Source organism: Silene latifolia, chromosome 9 (assembly GCF_048544455.1).
Source record: "Silene latifolia isolate original U9 population chromosome 9, ASM4854445v1, whole genome shotgun sequence".
NCBI lineage: Eukaryota > Viridiplantae > Streptophyta > Magnoliopsida > Caryophyllales > Caryophyllaceae > Silene > Silene latifolia.
Genome location: NC_133534.1, coordinates 25,024,699 through 25,043,003, shown reverse-complemented (window position 1 = coordinate 25,043,003; position 18,305 = coordinate 25,024,699). Strand labels below are relative to the sequence as shown.

Sequence of the window (18,305 nt, the reverse complement as noted above, 5' to 3'; positions counted from 1 at the left end):
ATAAATAGCACTAACCTCTTGTAATTATCATGAACATTGAATGAATAATACTATAATCTTTCCCATTGCTAATTTATAATATGGTATCAGTGTCTTTTATCTAACCCTAATCTATTCTCATCTTCCCTGTTCTTCTTTCTTTTCCTCTGCCTTTCTCGTTTTTTTTTCTCAGAATGACGAATACCGAAGTCGTCATCAATCCTTCTCCTACACCATCATATAATCTGGTTCATGTCGAACACACGGGACATAGCATCACTCCTATTGTGTTCGACGGCACCAACTACGACGAATGGTCGCGATCTTTTCTTCTTGCTCTCCTCGCTAAAGGGAAAGTTGGATATGTCGATGGAACTGTTAAAACTCCATCGCCTACATCTGATACGTTTGAAGCATGGCAATCTACAAACGCTTTGGTGACCATGTGGATATTAAATACTCTACACCCTAATCTACGCAAACAGATCGGACTTCGACCAGAGGCAAAGCAGGTATGGCTCGATCTTAAAAACCGTTTTTGCCAGGCTAATGAAGCCCGTATCTATCAATTGCAAACAGATCTTCATGCCTGTCGCCAAGGAGCCTCCGAGTCTTTGGTCGACTATTACGGCCGTCTCACTGCTATTTGGGACGCCCTTATGGATCAGAATCCTCTCCCTAAATGTGCTTGTGCTGACTGCAAATGCGATTGGAAAATTCTGATCGGCGCTGAAAGGGAGAAGACTCGGGTACGTGATTTTTTGATGGGACTCGATTCTCGCTTTTCAAACACTCGTTCTCAAATTATTGGTATTTCCCCTCTTCCTTCTCTAGATATTATTTATAATCGCTTATTACAAGATGAGGGTGTTCGGAATTTGTCTACCAAAACTGAGACTAAATCTGACGTAATGGCTTTTGTTGCTCGTGCCTCTAACGGGTCTCGTTCTAAGATCTTGGTGGGGTCGTCGGAATCCTAATGAACCCTCCAAATATTTTTGTGTCATCTGTCAAAAACCAGGCCATCATATTCGCTTTTGCTATCAAGTGACTGGTAATTATCCCGACACTTGGGGTGATCGTCCTCGCCCTCGGGTTTCTCTTGAACCCGCTGTTTTTGAGGCTCTCTGCCAGGTACCATCACGCCCAAATGGGCACTCTGATCGTGGCTCTGTTCGTCAGAACCCAGGGCAGCACGCCTCTTCTGCCTCGCATCCCAAGGCACATATGGCGTCTGGTAAGTCGGTAGCAGCACCGGTTTCAGCTGCTGCCTCCTCTTCTCAAACCCAACTTGCTCGCTTCGACAATATTGATTTGAATACATTAACCCCGGAAGCTCTCGAGGAGTTGGGTCGTCTTCTTCAAGCCCGACAATCTGATTCCACCAGTGATCGTCTCAATGGTAATATCTCTTCTATTTCTTGGATTATTGATACGGGAGCATCCCACCATATGTCGGGATGTCTCTCGCATTTTTCTAATTTAACGTCTATTTCTCCCTTATCCGTAGGTCTTCCCAATGGAGACCAAACTATAGCTACTAAAAGTGGCGATATTCATCTCTCCCCGCGCCTTATTTTACGCAATGTTTTATATGCCGAAAAATTAGAATGTCATTTAATATCGGTTTCTAGTCTTTTATTAGACACAACCTTGACAATTCAATTTTCTCATAATATGTGTCTTATCCAGGACCGTATCTCGAAGACGGTGATTGGAGCGGGTGAACAATACGAGGGGCTCTACCTTTTGAAGGGTGTCCGACATGATCATATCCACGCTAATATGACCACTAAGGGCGATTCTATTGAGCTTTGGCACCGAAGGTTGGGGCATCCCTCTTCCAACATATCTCGTTTTTTATCTTTTTTGAATAAAAATTCTAGTTCATGTGCTAATTTTCATAGCAAACATTGTGACATTTGTTTACGCGCGAAACAGACTCGCGAACATTTTTCCCTTAGTTCTAGCCATGCTAGTTTTGCTTTCGAACTTATACATTGCGACCTTTGGGGTCCCTATTCTGAAAACTCTTCTTGTGGTTCCAAATTCTTTCTTACAATAGTTGATGATTTCTCTCGTTCGACATGGGTCTATCTTTTACAATCTAAGAGTGACACGAAACAAACTTTATTAAATTTTTTTGCTATGATAGAAAGACAATTTGATAAGAAAATTAAAATTTTTCGCACGGATAATGGCACGGAATTTCGCCCTCTTATCCCCTATTTTAACGAAAATGGCATTTTATTTCAAACATCCAATGTCGACACCCCTCAACAAAATGGGCGGGTCGAACGCAAACACCGTCATATTTTAAATGTCGCCCGTGCACTTCTTTTTCAAGCAAGCTTACCGATTTATTTTTGGGGTGAATGTGTCTTAAGTGCGGTTCACTTAATAAATCGTACTCCGACACCTCTCCTACAAGGCAAAACGCCATACGAAACCTTATTTAATAAACCTCCTTCTTTTGAAAATTTACGAGTTTTCGGATGTCTTGCCTATGCCAAAACTTTAAATCGCTCTCATGACAAATTTGCCTCACGGAGTCGTAAATGCATTTTTATAGGATACCCCTTTGGAAAGAAAGGATGGCGTCTTTATGATTTAGACACCGGTGATTTCTTTAATTCACGTGACGTTGTCTTTATTGAGTCCGAATTTCCATATCAAAATCTTAATATTCACGACACCTCTAGTGACACCAATTCTTTCGACCTGAACATTCTTACTCCTCTCCTTATCCCGACTAAGCCACCCTCTCCCACTACACCGGACACCACTGTCACGGTACCCACGACCTCTGTCCAGCCACCTTCGCCTCCCTCTACACAGGCCACTGACACGGCCCCCTCACCCAAGCCGTCGTCCAGTCAGGCCTCCCCTTCCCCTGTTCAGTCCACGACCGAACCCAACACCTCCTCTCCTGATCAGCCTTCTAATCAGGCCCCGTCTACTCAGCCCAATCCCGACATTCGGGGACGCGGGCAGCGCCTCAAGTTACCCAATTCAAATCTCAAAGACTTTATTCTCTCAAAGCCTCGTCCCTCGTTGAATTCGCTCATCTCCACATCTCCGTCTTCAGGTACTACTTATCCTATCTCTCATTATATCTCTTATAACAAATTTTCCGCTAACCATAAAGTCTTCTTAGCGGCCGTGACCAAAAATCACGAGCCAACTTTTTATAAAGATGCAGTTCTAGTTCCCGAATGGAGGGAAGCAATGCGCAAGGAAATCGATGCCCTCGAGAAAAATAATACCTGGACTCTCGAATCTCTTCCACAAGGAAAGAAAGCTATTGGCTCGAAGTGGGTATACAAGATCAAATATCATGCCGATGGGTCTATTGAACGATACAAAGCCCGATTAGTTGTCATGGGTAATCGTCAAATCGAAGGGGTGGACTATAATGAAACTTTTGCTCCAACCGTTAAATTAGTCACCGTTCGCACTCTCCTCGCTATCGCCGCTGCAAAAGGTTGGGTCCTCCATCAGATGGACGTCCACAACGCCTTTCTTCATGGTGACTTACAAGAAGAGGTATATATGCGACCTCCTCCGGGTTTTCATCCATCTAATAATGACAAAGTATGTCGTCTCCGAAAATCTCTCTACGGCCTTAGACAAGCTCCACGCTGCTGGTACGCCAAACTAGCATCTGCTCTTCGAAATTATGGTTTCAAGCAATGTGCTCTCGATCACTCTCTATTTTCTATCACTAAAGACAACATCGAGGTACATGTACTCGTCTACGTTGATGATTTAGTTATCTGTGGGAATAATGTTCCTTTTATTACGAAGTTCAAAGATTATCTCAGCCAATGCTTTTCAATGAAAGACCTTGGTGTTCTTAAATATTTTCTCGGGCTCGAAATTGCAAGGAATCAATCGGGTATTTTTATCTCTCAAAGGAAATACGCTCTCGATATATTACAAGAAACTGGTCTCCTCGGTGCTAAACCCGCTCCAATCCCTATGGAACCAAATCATAAGCTTGCTACATCCACCGCCGACCCTCTACAAGACCCGCAACCTTATCGTCGAATTGTGGGCAAACTAGTTTATCTCACCATCACCCGACCCGAGCTCACCTACTCCGTTCATACACTGGCCCAATATATGAACGCCCCGACATCCGACCATTGGCATGCTGCTCTCACTGTAGTTCGTTATCTGAAATCATGTCCAGCGCAAGGCATCCTCCTCCGGTCTGATAATACTCTACGCCTTAATGCCTACTGCGACGCCAGTTATGCGCCCTGTCCCATTAGTCGCCGCTCTCTCTCGGCCTATATCGTGTTCTTGGGCTCCTCTCCCATTTCTTGGAAGACTAAAAAGCAAGCAACCGTATCCCTCTCTTCCGCTGAATCAGAATATAGAGCTATGGCATTCACGGTGTGCGAATTAAAATGGTTGAAATCGCTCCTTGGGGCTCTCGGCATTTCCCAACCAGAACCTATCCCACTCTGCTGCGATAATGAGTCGGCCCTACACATTGCCCGTAATCCAGTTTTCCACGAAAGAACGAAGCACATCGAAATAGATTGTCACTTCATTCGTGACGAGATACTAAAAGGACTCATCCTTCCTAGCTACGTTCATACAAAGGCACAACTAGCCGACATTCTTACCAAGGCACTAGGACGCGCTACATTTGAAGACCTACTCTCCAAGTTGGGCGTGTCTACCATCCACTCTCCAACTTGCGGGGGGGGTATTAGCCACCTCCTCCTAGCCGTTGGTGATGAGCTCCATAGAGCCGTTGCCAATCCCACAAATAAGGAAGAAATAATAGTGTAATTATCTCCTTGCCATATGTAATTATTCCCTTCTTAGTTTAGCCTTATTCCCTTTGTATAAATAGCACTAACCTCTTGTAATTATCATGAACATTGAATGAATAATACTATAATCTTTCCCATTGCTAATTTATAATAACATCCTCTTTGAAAGAGGAAGAGGAAGACTTCCTCTATTTTTAGAGGAAGTACAACCTTGGCCCTTGTGTCCACTCCCCTATCAAATTATTGCATATGCATTTTATTTTATATAATTATCACATCAAGTAATATTAAAATATGAAAGAGGAAGTAAGGATGATCCTCTTTGATGTGGGAAAAAAAATAGATGAAGAATAGAAGGAGGATGGAGATAGTGGAAAATGAGTTGGATGAAAGAGAATGTGAGGTGTCAAAAAAATAGTGGAAAAAAGAGGAAATAAGAGGAAGAGTACATACTCTTCAATGTGAATGCCCTAACAAGTTTGTAAAAAAGCGTGGAAATCGAGATTAAAGTAGCAAAATTTGTTTGTAAAACATAAAGGGTATTAGTCTTTTTAAACCTAAATTAATTAATAAATAAATTTGAAGTAAAATGTTAAAAGAATAAGTACATATCTTGTTAAGATTCACAAGGAGGGAGAAGAACATAAATGATAGTTGTATTATTGATTTGTGATGATTGATCATAATACAAGGAAGATATATATAATAAATCACAATACCCTAAACCTTATATGGTAGCCGCCATATCTTGTAACCTAACCCTAATGGGCCTAATATCCTAATACCCTCCCGCAATCGTAAAGGCAGTACATAGTACGTACTTTACGATTGGAGAAATACAAGAAAAACATAAGAAAAATAATTCTTCGTCAACTTCTCCATCTTCATTTCCGAAAGGTTGGCAAGATAAACGAGTATAAACTTGTCAGAAAATTTTTCTGCACTCACTGTGAAACACGTGGTCATGAGGTCTCCAATTGCTTCATTAAGACTCAAAGATTTCCCGAGTGGTGGGGTGACAAGCCACGAACTCTGGCTGTTCTCCGCCGGGATCGCTCTTCTCGTGGTTCTGGTACCGGGTCTTCCACGGGTGGAGCAGGCCGTGTTCCTGCTCAGGCTGCTGCGGGAGTTCACGTTAATGTCGTGGCCAAGGGTGACTCTATCCATAATCTTCTTGCCTCCGATCGTTTGAGCGGTATGTGTAATTGGATACTCGACACAGGGGCATCTAACCATGTGACTAGTAGCTTGTCATGTTTGGTTGATCAAACCGTGATCTCTACTCGTCCTGTCGGTCTTCCAAATGGACAACAGGTCGAGTAAACGATCATGGGCTCGGTGCATATCAACGAGTTTCTTACCCTGCGTCGTGTTTTATATGTTCCCAGTTTGACGTGCAATTTGATTTCTATTTCACAGCTTGCTTCAAACCATGATTATACCTTTGAATTTGCTAAAAATTCTTGTCTTATTCAGGACCGTTCCTTGAGGAAGACGATTGGAGTCGGTGAGCTGCGGGATGGACTTTACTGGTTGTGCACGGATGCTCGGACTTTGGTGGTGAATAAAGTGGATGTGACGGGTTCACTTGATCTTTGGCATCAGCGTTTGGGACATCCGTCGGATAAAGTGGTCAAGACTATTCCTTTTGCTCGTAGTTTAAATTGCAATAAAGAGTTTGTTTGTGATGCCTGTCACTTTGCAAAACAACATCGTAGTAGTTTTACTTTAAATAAGAAACGTGCTTCGGACATGTTTGAATTAATTCATTGCGATCTTTGGGGACCCTATCGTATTGTCTCTTCATGTGGTGCTAAATATTTTTTAACTATTGTTGATGACTACTCTCGGGCAACTTGGGTTTATTTGATGCTTGATAAAACAGAAGTGACCGACATGTTTATGAGTTTTATCACTATGGTCGACAAACAATTTTCTAAGTCAATTAAATTTGTCCGTAATGATAATGGGACTGAATTTAATCATATGGCGGTTTATTTTTTCCAACATGAGATTCATTTCAGACCTCTTGCGTTGGCACGCCCCAACAAAATGGTCGTGTCGAACGTAAACATCGTCACCTGTTAGAAGTTGCTCGGGCTCTTCTCTTTCAGGCCCATTTACCCAAGTCTTTTTTGGGCGAATGTATTCTCACTGTTGCGTATTTGATTAATCATACTCCCACCATCCTCCTTAGTAATAATACTCCCTATGAATGCTTATTTGGGGTGGCTCCTTCTTACTCCAATTTGCGGGTTTTTGGTTGCCTCACATTTGCTCACAATTAAAATACACACGGTGACAAGTTTGCAAAACTTGGTCGTAAATGTATATTTGTCGGGTACCCTCATAATAAAAAAGGTTGGAAATTATTTGACATCGAGTCGCAATCCTTTTTTGTTCCGCGAGATGTGGTGTTTCATGAATTCACCTTTCCCTTTTCTCCTGCTGAACACGTTCCTCCCCTTGCCCCCATACCTTCCTCCACGGTTTTGGGTGACCCTTTTAATGGTCCTGCTGATGACGAGGGAGACACAAGCAAGCCTGCAACTAAGACCGGTGCAGAGGGTGTCACAGGTACAGCAGGTGACACGAGTACAGCGGAATAGGCTACTGCCGCGATTGATGAACCGGGCAATGCTGGTCCCGAGGTGGGGGACCGCGGGGGGTGATGAGCTTGGTCGTGGACGACTAATCAAGTTTCCTAATTCTCGTATGCGTGGGTATGTCCTAGGCACAGGACAAAGTTCATCTCCGTCTTCCAGCTCACCGAGCTCTTCGACGTCAACCTCAGGTACGCCATATTCTTTAGCAAATTACGTTGACTGTCACTCGTTTTCTGCAAAAACATTGTCATTTCCTTGCAGCTGTTACAGCTGGGGTTGAACCGCCTTCTTTTAAGGAGGCTATCCGTGACGAAGGATGGTGTGTTGCCATGAAAGACGAGATAGACGCCCTTGAACGCAATGGAACGTGGGAGTTAACTGATCTTCCTCCTGATAAAAAGGCATTTGGTTGTCGCTGGGTTTATAAAATTAAGGGATATTCTACGGTGTACCCCTGAGTTTTTCGGTTTTCTATGTTGTACCCCTCATTTTTTTTATATTCTACCTTGTACCCCAAAACTTCTTACTTATTTCTCCATTATGACCAAGTTTAACTCTCCATTAAATTTATCACTATCAAACAACCGTACTTTGACTTTTATTCTAACTTATTAGTGTTGTGTCACCATGCTATAACTTTTAATAAGCACAAACTACTATTAAAAACATCTGTTATGATTCATGACATGATAATGGGGATTTGATGAACTTTTTGTTAGATTCTTATACTATTTTGTTGGTTAATAGGTAATGCGGACAACTAATAAGTAAATGAGTAAGTTATCGAGTAATTGGAATGGTAATAAACGATTTAATAGGTCAATTAAGAAAGCAAGTTTGCAAAGATAATAAATAAGGTCATGGTATAGACTAATTTATAGAGCTGAGGGGTACACCATAGAATTTTAAAAATGTAGGGGTACAGCATAGAAAACCGAAAAACTCAAGGGTACACTGTAGAATATCCGTAAAATTAAATATAAGTCTGATGGCACCGTTGAACGACTAAAGGCACGACTTGTTGTTTTTGGTAATCATCAGGTGGAAGGATTGGACTACGGTGAAACTTTTGCCCTTGTAGTAAAAATGGTTACCATTCGAGCTTTTCTCGCTGTTGCAGCTCTAAAGAAATGGGAATTGCATCAAATGGACGTACATAATGCGTTTTTACATGGTGACTTGGATGAGGAAGTATACATGAGGGTTCCACCCGGTTTCAGTCGGGGTAAGGAAGGGAAGGTTTGTCGTCTCAAGAAATCATTATATGGGCTCCGTCAAGCACCCCGCTGTTGGTTCGCAAAGTTAGCTACCACCCTCAGAAGTTATGGTTTCTGCCAGTCCTATTCAGATTATTCTTTATTTTCTTACTTTCAGGGTGAGGTACGTCTATTTATTCTCATTTATGTTGATGACCTGGTTATTGTCGGTAATAACGCTTCCACTATTGCTAAATTCAAGACGTATTTGGGGAATTGTTTTCATATGAAAGACTTGGGGCCTCTAAAATATTTCCTTGGCCTTGAAGTGGCTCGAAACAAAGAAGGCATTTATTTTAGTCAACCTAAATATGCTCTTGATATTATTTCTGAGACGGGTTTACTCGGTGCCAAACCAGCCGCGACTCCTCTCGAGCAGAAGCATCAGCTCGGTCTTGCTACCGGTCCGTTTTTGGACGATGTTGAGTCTTAACGTCGTCTTGTCGGGCGTCTAGTGTACCTTGCAGTCACACGGCCATATTTGTCTTATGCGGTGCATATTCTCTCTCGGTTCCTCCACCAGCCACGAGAGGAGCATATGGCCGCTGCCTTGCGCGTGGTTCGATATTTGAAAGGTAGTCTGGGACAAGGTATTCTTCTGCGGTATGTTAGCAATTTAGTTGTTTCTGGTTGGTGTGATTCTGACTATGCAGGTTACCCTTTGACTCGCCGCTCTACTTCCGGATGGTTTGTATTTCTTGGTGGATCGCCAATCTCATGGAAACCCAAAAAACAAACCATTGTATCCCTTTCTTCCGCAGAGGCCGAGTACAGGTCAATGGCAGCTGTGGTTTGTGAGCTCAAATGGTTGCGCGGTCTCTTACTCAGTTTGGATGTTGTTTTTCCCTTGCCAATGAAATTATATTGCGACAGTCAATCCGCTTTACACCTTGCCCAGAACCCGGTTTTTCACGAACGTACTAAGCACATTGAGATTGATTGCCATTTTGTTCGCGATGCGATCACCGAGGGACTTCTTTGCACGACTCACGTTTCGACGAATGAGCAGATGGCTGATATTTTCACTAAGGCTTTGGGTGCTCCCCGGTTTTTTTACCTACTCCGCAAGCTGGGCATTCTTGATCTCCATGCTCCAGCTTGAGGGAGGGTGAGGATTATAATGTATCGGCCCATAGTAAATTTCAAACTAAATCTTTAACATGAATTCATTAATATCTCTATATTAAGTGTATTTTATATGCGATTTATACCCTTGTTGCAATAAATTTTATATCTCATTTGAGATAAATATTGTCAAATGCATGTGTCGGGACAGTCGCACAAGAGAATCTGCGTATACTCATATTATCATACCCTCTCATCCAAACCAAAGGTAATAATATTCTTTACAAATATTGGAAAAGGGTTACATTTGTTTTGGATGAGATGGACTATGTCATACTATCTACTCTTAACAACGTATTTTGTTTAAAGTGGATGGCTATACGAAGTCAATTACCGTCTCATAAATTCCCACCATTCACCAATCAGTATTCACCATTAACCAAGGCCGACATGAATTGAATTGATGTGCATGCCGTTTAAGTTCTCCACTACGTCCCTTCTACTCCCACCCCTACAACACCAACTTAAAACCTTATAAAACCCTACAACCATTCCAATACATCACTACATCCTTACAAATACATCCAACAAAACCGACTTAATCTGTCCCATTTCCGTATCCCATCGACCTTAACAATGTCGCAAACACAATCAGAGACACGTGATTGGAGCAGCCTCCCTATAGAAATCATCACCATAATCCACCACAAACTCAACTCCACAATCACCGACCGTCGCCGTCTTCGCTCCGTATGCACCTCCTGGCGCACCTCCCTCACTCTTTCCAAACCCCTCGTTTATTTCCCCCTTGAAATTCCCCTTCCTCCTAAACCCCTTCGGGATTCCTGGGATTCGGATTCGGATTCAGGTTCTGAACCAACTGTCCTCCGAACCGGTGACCTTATTCAATGCGCTTTTTACCTCATTTCCGGTCCCAAACCCAACCCCAACCCGAACACTTGGTTGACCCGGGTCAAAGAAACCCCTGGCCACCCACCTAATTTCTGGTTTATCCAAAACCCGTTTTCTTACGAGATGTTTTTTCAGCCAATGCCGAAAATTAAGGTTAATATAAGTTTCTTGGAGCGTAATATTCATGAAATTGCTAGATCATATACCTTGTGTACTGGGTATATGTACGCCGATAAGGTGATGAAACCTGTCAAGGTAGTCGTGTTTCCGAAAAACGGAGAGTTTGTGGAAGACGGGTTTTTCTCGTTATCAGCCATATTTGGAAATGGGGATTTAGGGTTTTGGAAGTTTGGAGATCAGGAATGGAAAATTGTACCCATGAATGATTGTCGTTTCGCGGATGTGATTGTCTTTGAGGATGAATTTTATGTGACGGATTTGAAAGGAAAGGTAAAGGTTATTGATCCTGTGACATTCGAGGCGAGAGATATTATCGCCTCGAATGTCGAGTTTTGTGATGGGTGGTTCACTTATTTGGTTGAGTCTAATGGAAAATTGTACTTGGTGAATAAAGAAGTCAACTCAACGGCCGGGTTCAAGGAAGCGATTTATCCTGACCCGGAAACAAAGAAGATGGTGAGGACTAAAGTGTATTGTGAGCCACTGCAGCCACTGTGCCTTGCTGTTTGGGTTTTGAAGGGAGGGGATCGACCGTTTTGGGACCCGACTTGGAGTTTAGATGATCGGGTTTTCTTTGTGAGCGAGTATGTGACGTTTTCTATGTCGGCTAAGGAAGTTGGTTGGAAAAGAGGGGATTTTATCTTCTTCAATCATGAAGGGTTTAGAGGTCATTTGTGCTATGATGTGGAATGTGACAGTTGTGACCATACTTATGAATCGGAGCTGCAATTGTTTAGCATAAACTGCGGGATTTTCACGTTTCCACAGGGATCGATTACTACTACTAGTAGTGAGCACTTGCCTCGTCCGTTTAAGATCTTCTGGCCTGTTCCTAAATGGTTAATCTCCGACTAAGGCAGACCGTCAATGAAGAATAATGAAGATGTTTATGTAGTTGCTTTGGAGTAGTTTGCTTATTAGTTTGTTTAATGTTATTTTGCAAATGTTTTAGCTTCTACGATGTTATGTACTCCGTAGTTTAAGACCGTCACAAGCAAGATTTATTGTGGTTACTAATCTAAGATTAACATAAATTTGCAATCGGCTATGTTTATGGATTACATTTTGCCAATGGTAAGCTAATACGTATGTTACTTCGACACTTAACTCTTATGTAAGGATTAGTTTTTCGACCCGTTTACCAGATCTGATACTGAACCAAATGACCCGTTTACCAAATCTACATACTATAACACTTGCTTCTTTTATTTATTCTTAAATATAATATTTTGCAACACTTTAGAGGGGCATGTTACACAAGTGATTTTCTTAATTAACCAGTAACCACACGTCCACACATGTGTGGGTGGTTAATTTTCAAAAGCTGCGTACAAGTTGAGTCCGTCGTAAAAAGCTATAGCCACGCCCTTAAAAACTGGATCTTCGTGCTTACTGAATGGACCGGATTGATTATCTAGTTTGAATTTTACAGCATTCCAATCAACTGGCCCCATTGGTCCTGCCTCTGCATAAACCTATTAAATAAACGGGTGGACATAAATCCACGGGATGAAATAACTAATCCACTGGATATGTTGACATCTGACCACATTACCCTTACTTTTCCATGAAATGTGTATCACGAGTTGACGCTGCTAGTCCACTTGCACTCTTTAGTTTTTGTCACTTGTTCTTTGCCAGTGTTGTCTCGAAATACACTTGAGTTGATGGATTAAATGGGTCGAACGGGCGGGTTTTAAATTCGAATAAATTATGGATCGGTTCTATTGTTGGTTTATAAAATACGGGTTTATAAGGTCGAGTTTATACAGATTTTGGGCCGAAAAAGTGTTTAACTAACGTCTTTTTAAAAATACGGAGTATTTGTTTTCTATAATTATAATTATAATCATATACTTGCAAATATTTCCGAGTTGAAAAGAGCAGGTTATTTCCGAGTCATTTCCGGGCGAATTTCGGTAGATTTTTCGAGTCAGTTCATCTTTTGACAAGTCTACATTCAAGTGACTCACCCATTTTCTTAAAGATAAACTTTGACGGTAGATAAAGTAACTCGGAAACTTATTATTTGTTTAAATATTAATTTACTTTAATTTCATCTTTTAAAAATTTTTTATTCCGGTTTTTAAATTGGAACTACAAAAGGTTTTTGTTTACCCGTACCCCGATCCGAAAAGACTGACACGAAACTCGAAATTGATCCGACTACATCACCCAAACGTGATCCGACTCGAACATGAGCTTTCTTGACCCGTAACTGACCCGAATCGAAACCACCAAACCCGAAAATGAACAGACAAAACATAACTATAATTGAACCGAAAAGACTTGAGTGACTTTTTCTCTCTTATTCATTGACACGGAAACAACCCGACCCGAAACAACCCGACCCGCTTAACCCAAAATAAACTGGCCTGATCTGAATTAACCCGAAATCAATGAAAAACACGAACTAACTACTGACCGGATCCGATTGACCCGTTTACCAAATCTACTCTTAGTGGACTAGTTAAGAAACAACCGCATTATTAAGTATCAACTGCATTGTAAAATACCCTTGGCTAATAAACAACCCGTATTATCAACCGGCAAATGAGTCAGGAATGTCAGGCGTCTCAATCCATCATACTCTTGTTTTTTATAACGTAAAATAGAAAAGCAGGGGCAATGTCGTCCACTGAACAACAAATCCAGTGTACTAGTTGTTTCAACCCGTGAATTTAGAGCTACCCTAAACATAGGTCAAATTTTTGGTAAGACGTTTCATTATATAAAATCTACAAACCAACCAAGGCCAGTTTATGTAGGCCACACGAATGGCCTAGGTCAGTTTTTGTAAAACCGTTTTCATAATAAGCATATCTATTTTATATTTAATGAAAATTCATTCCTATTTTAGCATCTGTGGTAGACTGGTAGTGTGGTACTATTTCTTTGTAGAAATTGTAAAATGATCTTTATTTATGTGGAAACAAGCACGGTATCTTAATTTATGTTGGAAGTCGTAAATCACAAAATGAGTTTTCTTTTTACTCCCTTCTCTAAGAAAACTAACTATTCTTTTGAGTTGTCTTTTTATTACCGTTTTACAGTACAAGACCGTATCACAATAACTACCGTAGAATAAGAGAAATTGGAGCAATAAAATACCTTGGTTTGCATGCGGTCAAAAGCGACAGTCCATTTACGAGCAGTGGTGTCATCAGCATCACCATCAGCATACACAAATCCTCCAGCCGAGCCATTTTGGCCTTCGTGGTCAAACCTACGCCTCGGATCATAGTCGTTCCATTCAAGGATTTGTGGGGGTGGATAATCCGAGCTGAAATCTCCGACCCAACTCTTGGAATAAATCAAACGCATTTTGGTGTTCTCAGCCTTGTGGTTATTAACAACGAAGCACGGTGTTCTAACTAAGCCTTGCTTCTTTGTGTCTTCTGAAGTAGCTTCATCTTTCACCATCTCAATCAGCTTCTCCATGATTGCTTTTTGCTCTTCATTCAGGTTTGCTGTCACTGCTGCTGGGAGTTGAATTGCTGCCATTTTTCTGCTATGCCGCAAAACAATCATATTATATTATTAAGGTGATGGTTGAGGCTCAACTACTATATTTATTCCTATTATATGAAAGCGGAAGCGGTCATGCTTATATGCTAGCTACATGGTGAATACGACCATAAGGCTCGTTGCAACTTACCAAATGGCGGAGCCAGAATATGAACTTAGTCGGCCGAAAATTTCAGCTGGGACGAACAAGTAATTATATAAGCTAAATTTGAAAAAGTTCGATAATTTAACTAAAACCTTTGAAATTTCTATTGTTCAGCCAAGGCGAGTGTCCATACTAGTCCTCCTCTGACACCGCAATTGAAATTATCGGTATAAAAAGTAAACAAACAAATTACCTTAGCTACAAGACAAGATCGAGGAAAGAATGCTCCTTGAGTACTTGTGACTTATGAGACAGACCATGCATGTTGAATGTCATATATATAGTCCAGGCATATCTCTTGGTGATTAAACTAAGTGTAGTGCGGACATATTCGTTGAGCAAATTGCACAAAATATAGTGCGGATTTATTCTTTGAGCAAATTATTGAACAAAATATATATAATATAGATTTGTTCTTTGAGCAAATTGCAAAAAATATAGTGCTCATTATGAATATATATTCGACTCCTTTCAAAAATAGTAAAATAATGTCATCTTTAGCTTTCCGGATAAATGAGATGAGATATTCACAATCTATGGAATACATTTGATTCCTCCATTCACGTTTGTTTCATTTTTAGTTTTTAAAATCATATCTTGCAAAATATTTACACCATAACATTTTTGATTAAATTTAACTTTTAAAAGAAAAAAAATATTATTAAGTTTCACTATAGCAGACGTTACTTTTAATTAGAAAAACTATCAATTCTATCATTAACAATCTTAAAATATACAAAGAACACTAAAAGTTGATTTTTGCTTGCGCTTGTGAAATGTTAGGGAATTAATTGGCAATTACAAAGAACACTAAAAGATTGTTAATGTCAATTGATAGGAATGTGTACAACAATTTATGAGTACAGCAAAGAAAGCACATTCCTATCAATTGATCATTACGACCAAATACACCAATAACAGATACTCCGTATGTAATGAAAAACAGGAAAGAATGAGGGGTCGCTGACGTTTGCCAGCATGAAGGGTTTGTCAGCGTCGGTAGGTGGTTGACTGGCGGGGAGTAGGCAGTGGTGGTGGTGGTGGGAATTGGGGTTGAGGGGTTTTGTTAGGGAAAAAAATTATGATGTTGAAAATAATAATAACAAAAAAAAAGGCAAAGAATGAGAAAATATTATATTACCAAATGTGAAAAAATTATGGTGTAAAGAATTTTTAATTATTTGGAAAAAAAATTAATTTTGATTTTTAAAATTCTAACTTATAAATATAACAAAATCAAAGTTAAAAAAGATTTAGGCCCTGTTTGGTAAACAGCGGATTAATATTAGCAGAAGCAGATTTAGAAAGCAGATTTGACTAGCATAATGATTTAGCGGGTTTGACTAGCAGATTTATTTAGCAGAATTGTTTTAGAGGTGTTTGGTAATTGACAGTTTTAGATTAGCAGATTGTTTAGATTATTTGTAAAATGACAAATAAGGATATGAATAAATTATTAATTAAATATATAAAAGGAAGGTTAGTATTTTTTAAGGGGGTAAATAAGACAATATTTTTTCTTTCCAATCCGCTAACCTAATATGCTAGTAGGAGCAGCATATTGCAAAATAGCATATTGGACCCCAATATGCTATTTCAATATGCCATTAACCAAACGCTCTAAATAGCATATTCGTAAGTCAAACATTCTAAACCTCTCCAATATGCTGAAATTTGGCCAATATGCTATTTACCAAACAGAGCCTTAATTTCATGTTCTACCATTGTCACATGTCATTACATTAATCGTAGTGTATAGAAGATTCTATACATTGAGTGTAACCGTAGTTTTTTCGGTGTGAGGTAAGGCCGAACCTCGGCTTCTAGTTTTTTAAATCGAGAATGTGTTTGATTGTAAGCTAACACTAAAACTTGGGAGAGACGGTCTCTCACTAAGTTATTGAGAGACCAATCTTTCGTACCCTTTTATTTGTATTTCGTACCCCTTTTGTTGTTGATCGTGACATAGTAATTTCGTACCTATTTACAAAATAAATGTACCCATTTTATCATTAATCATGATTTGTACCTATTTTATTATTTTTAGTTCCACTTTTTCTTAAAATTATACAATGGTCCCTCAATAAATCTTATTAAGAGACCGTCTCTCAGGAGACCTACTCGTAAGCTAAAGCTTTTTGATATTTTAGTTAATAAAACATATTACTTCAACTTTGATAGGTTAGTATGAGAGAGCCTATTACGAGGTCAACAATGTAAGGAGGGAGAAAAGAAATAAATGAAAAAATAATAGATGGAAGATTTAAGAAAGAAGATGGTAATAATGAAAAAGAAGGTAAATAAAAAACAAATTAGAAGAAGATGGTAATGGTAAAAGAGCCAAGATTAGTTTTTCTTTAAAATTAGAAGAAGAAGTTGTCTTTCTTGTACTAAGAGGACGCATAATAGAGATCCCACAATAGAGATCCCACAATAGAAAGGACCTCCTATTAAAGGAGAGAGAGTGCTAAGAGGAGGGACAATCCTCTCTATTGTACACGTTGTTGAGAAGGAATACGAGATAATACACTATGTAAGATTTTATTGTTGTCTTAGTCTGATTTTTCTTTCATCAAATATACTGTAATACTACGGTTTTCTTAAGCTGGTACTCGGCCGAGTATGGCCTACTCGGTCGAGTAAGGGGTGTCGTTGTAATACCCGTCCATTTAGGGACCCGTTGACCAACGTTGACCGACCTTGGGGGCAGGTGATAGCCTTTAGGAATGCGTACAAGAGTTGCCTTGTGTCGTGATTGGCTTTGGGGATGTGTGGTACTCGATAGAGTAGAGGCTACTCGATCGAGTAGCTTGGGTACTCGATCGAGTAGGTGCCACTCGATCGAGTAAGTTAGTTACTCGATCGAGTAGCGTCTTTCCAGCGAGGGTTTATAATCGTGTTTTGTTAGAATCGCAAATCATTTCCGCCTCTTTCCTTCAGACCTAGATGTCGCCTCCCTCCTTTCCCTTCACCATAATTCCTTCCATGGGAGCCTTAGAGAATGCTAGTGCCTTGAGGATGAGTTGCTTGAGTCGGGTAGCGGTCTTAACGCCGATATGCTATGCGTAGGTATGTCATCATCATCATCTTTGTCATTGTTGTTCCTTGTAGGATTGTGATAGTAGTAATAGGCTGTTATGCGATTTGTGTAGGGGTTGCTTGTTTGGTTGATGTCATGTGATTGATCAAGGAATTGCTGCGGTTGGCTAAAGGAAGGTTCGCCTACTCAGTTTCTGTTGGTTGTCTAGTGTGACGGTTGTTGTATTGTTGTTGTGTCAGTATGGCTGATTGTGTATGGTAATCGGTTGGTGTGTGTTGTTTCATTGGTTGTTGTTGTGGTGCAGCTATTTGTGATTGATTGTCTATGGTTCTCGAGGTGCATCCTCGGCTGAGTGGAGTCACTTGCGGGAGTGGATTCACGCCCTAGTTTCGCCCTCCGCGGAACCCGCCACGGGAGGGGATGTGCACATTAATGGGACAGGGTTATCGCTCAGGGTGATGAGCGGGGCTTAGGTGGGAACGGCTGCGGTCCCCCACTGGCAGGGCTGGTCCAGTGGACAGTCGGTGATGGTGATTGATTGGAGGAGATGTGGCTAGTGTGTTTATTGTTGTTTCCGTATTGTTGTGCCAGTGGTTGGTGTGTTTCTTCATTTACTGACCTTGTGTGGTTGTTTCTTGTTTGTTTTTGTTGTGTCGGCCGTGATCCCGTATGGTGAGCTGTCAGTCTTAGCAAGTGTGGTCTTGGATGGTAGCTGGAGTCTTGGCGGGATGAGTCTTCACGAGTAATGATAGAAGTAGTTTATCTAGTCTTGACGAGATGTATCTTTTGTATTAGTAGTTTGGT

General features: G+C 40.6%; 2 protein-coding genes across 2 annotated transcripts; one reads left to right on the top strand and one right to left on the bottom strand.

The window, feature by feature from the left end:
* The first annotated feature begins 10,332 nt into the window (after positions 1-10,332).
* Positions 10,333-11,643, top strand: LOC141600744 (F-box protein SKIP23-like). Its single transcript, XM_074420990.1, has one exon. The coding sequence runs from the start codon at positions 10,333-10,335 to the stop codon at positions 11,641-11,643; it is 1,311 nt and encodes a 436-aa protein (XP_074277091.1).
* Positions 11,644-11,788: 145 nt separating this feature from the next.
* Positions 11,789-14,730, bottom strand: LOC141599419 (uncharacterized). Its single transcript, XM_074419421.1, has 3 exons — positions 14,655-14,730; positions 13,900-14,296; positions 11,789-12,263 (listed from the first exon to the last, which is right to left on the bottom strand). The coding sequence occupies exons 2-3, from the start codon at positions 14,290-14,292 to the stop codon at positions 12,099-12,101; spliced, it is 558 nt and encodes a 185-aa protein (XP_074275522.1). The 5' UTR covers positions 14,293-14,296; positions 14,655-14,730; the 3' UTR covers positions 11,789-12,098.
* Between the last annotated feature and the right edge of the window lie 3,575 nt (positions 14,731-18,305).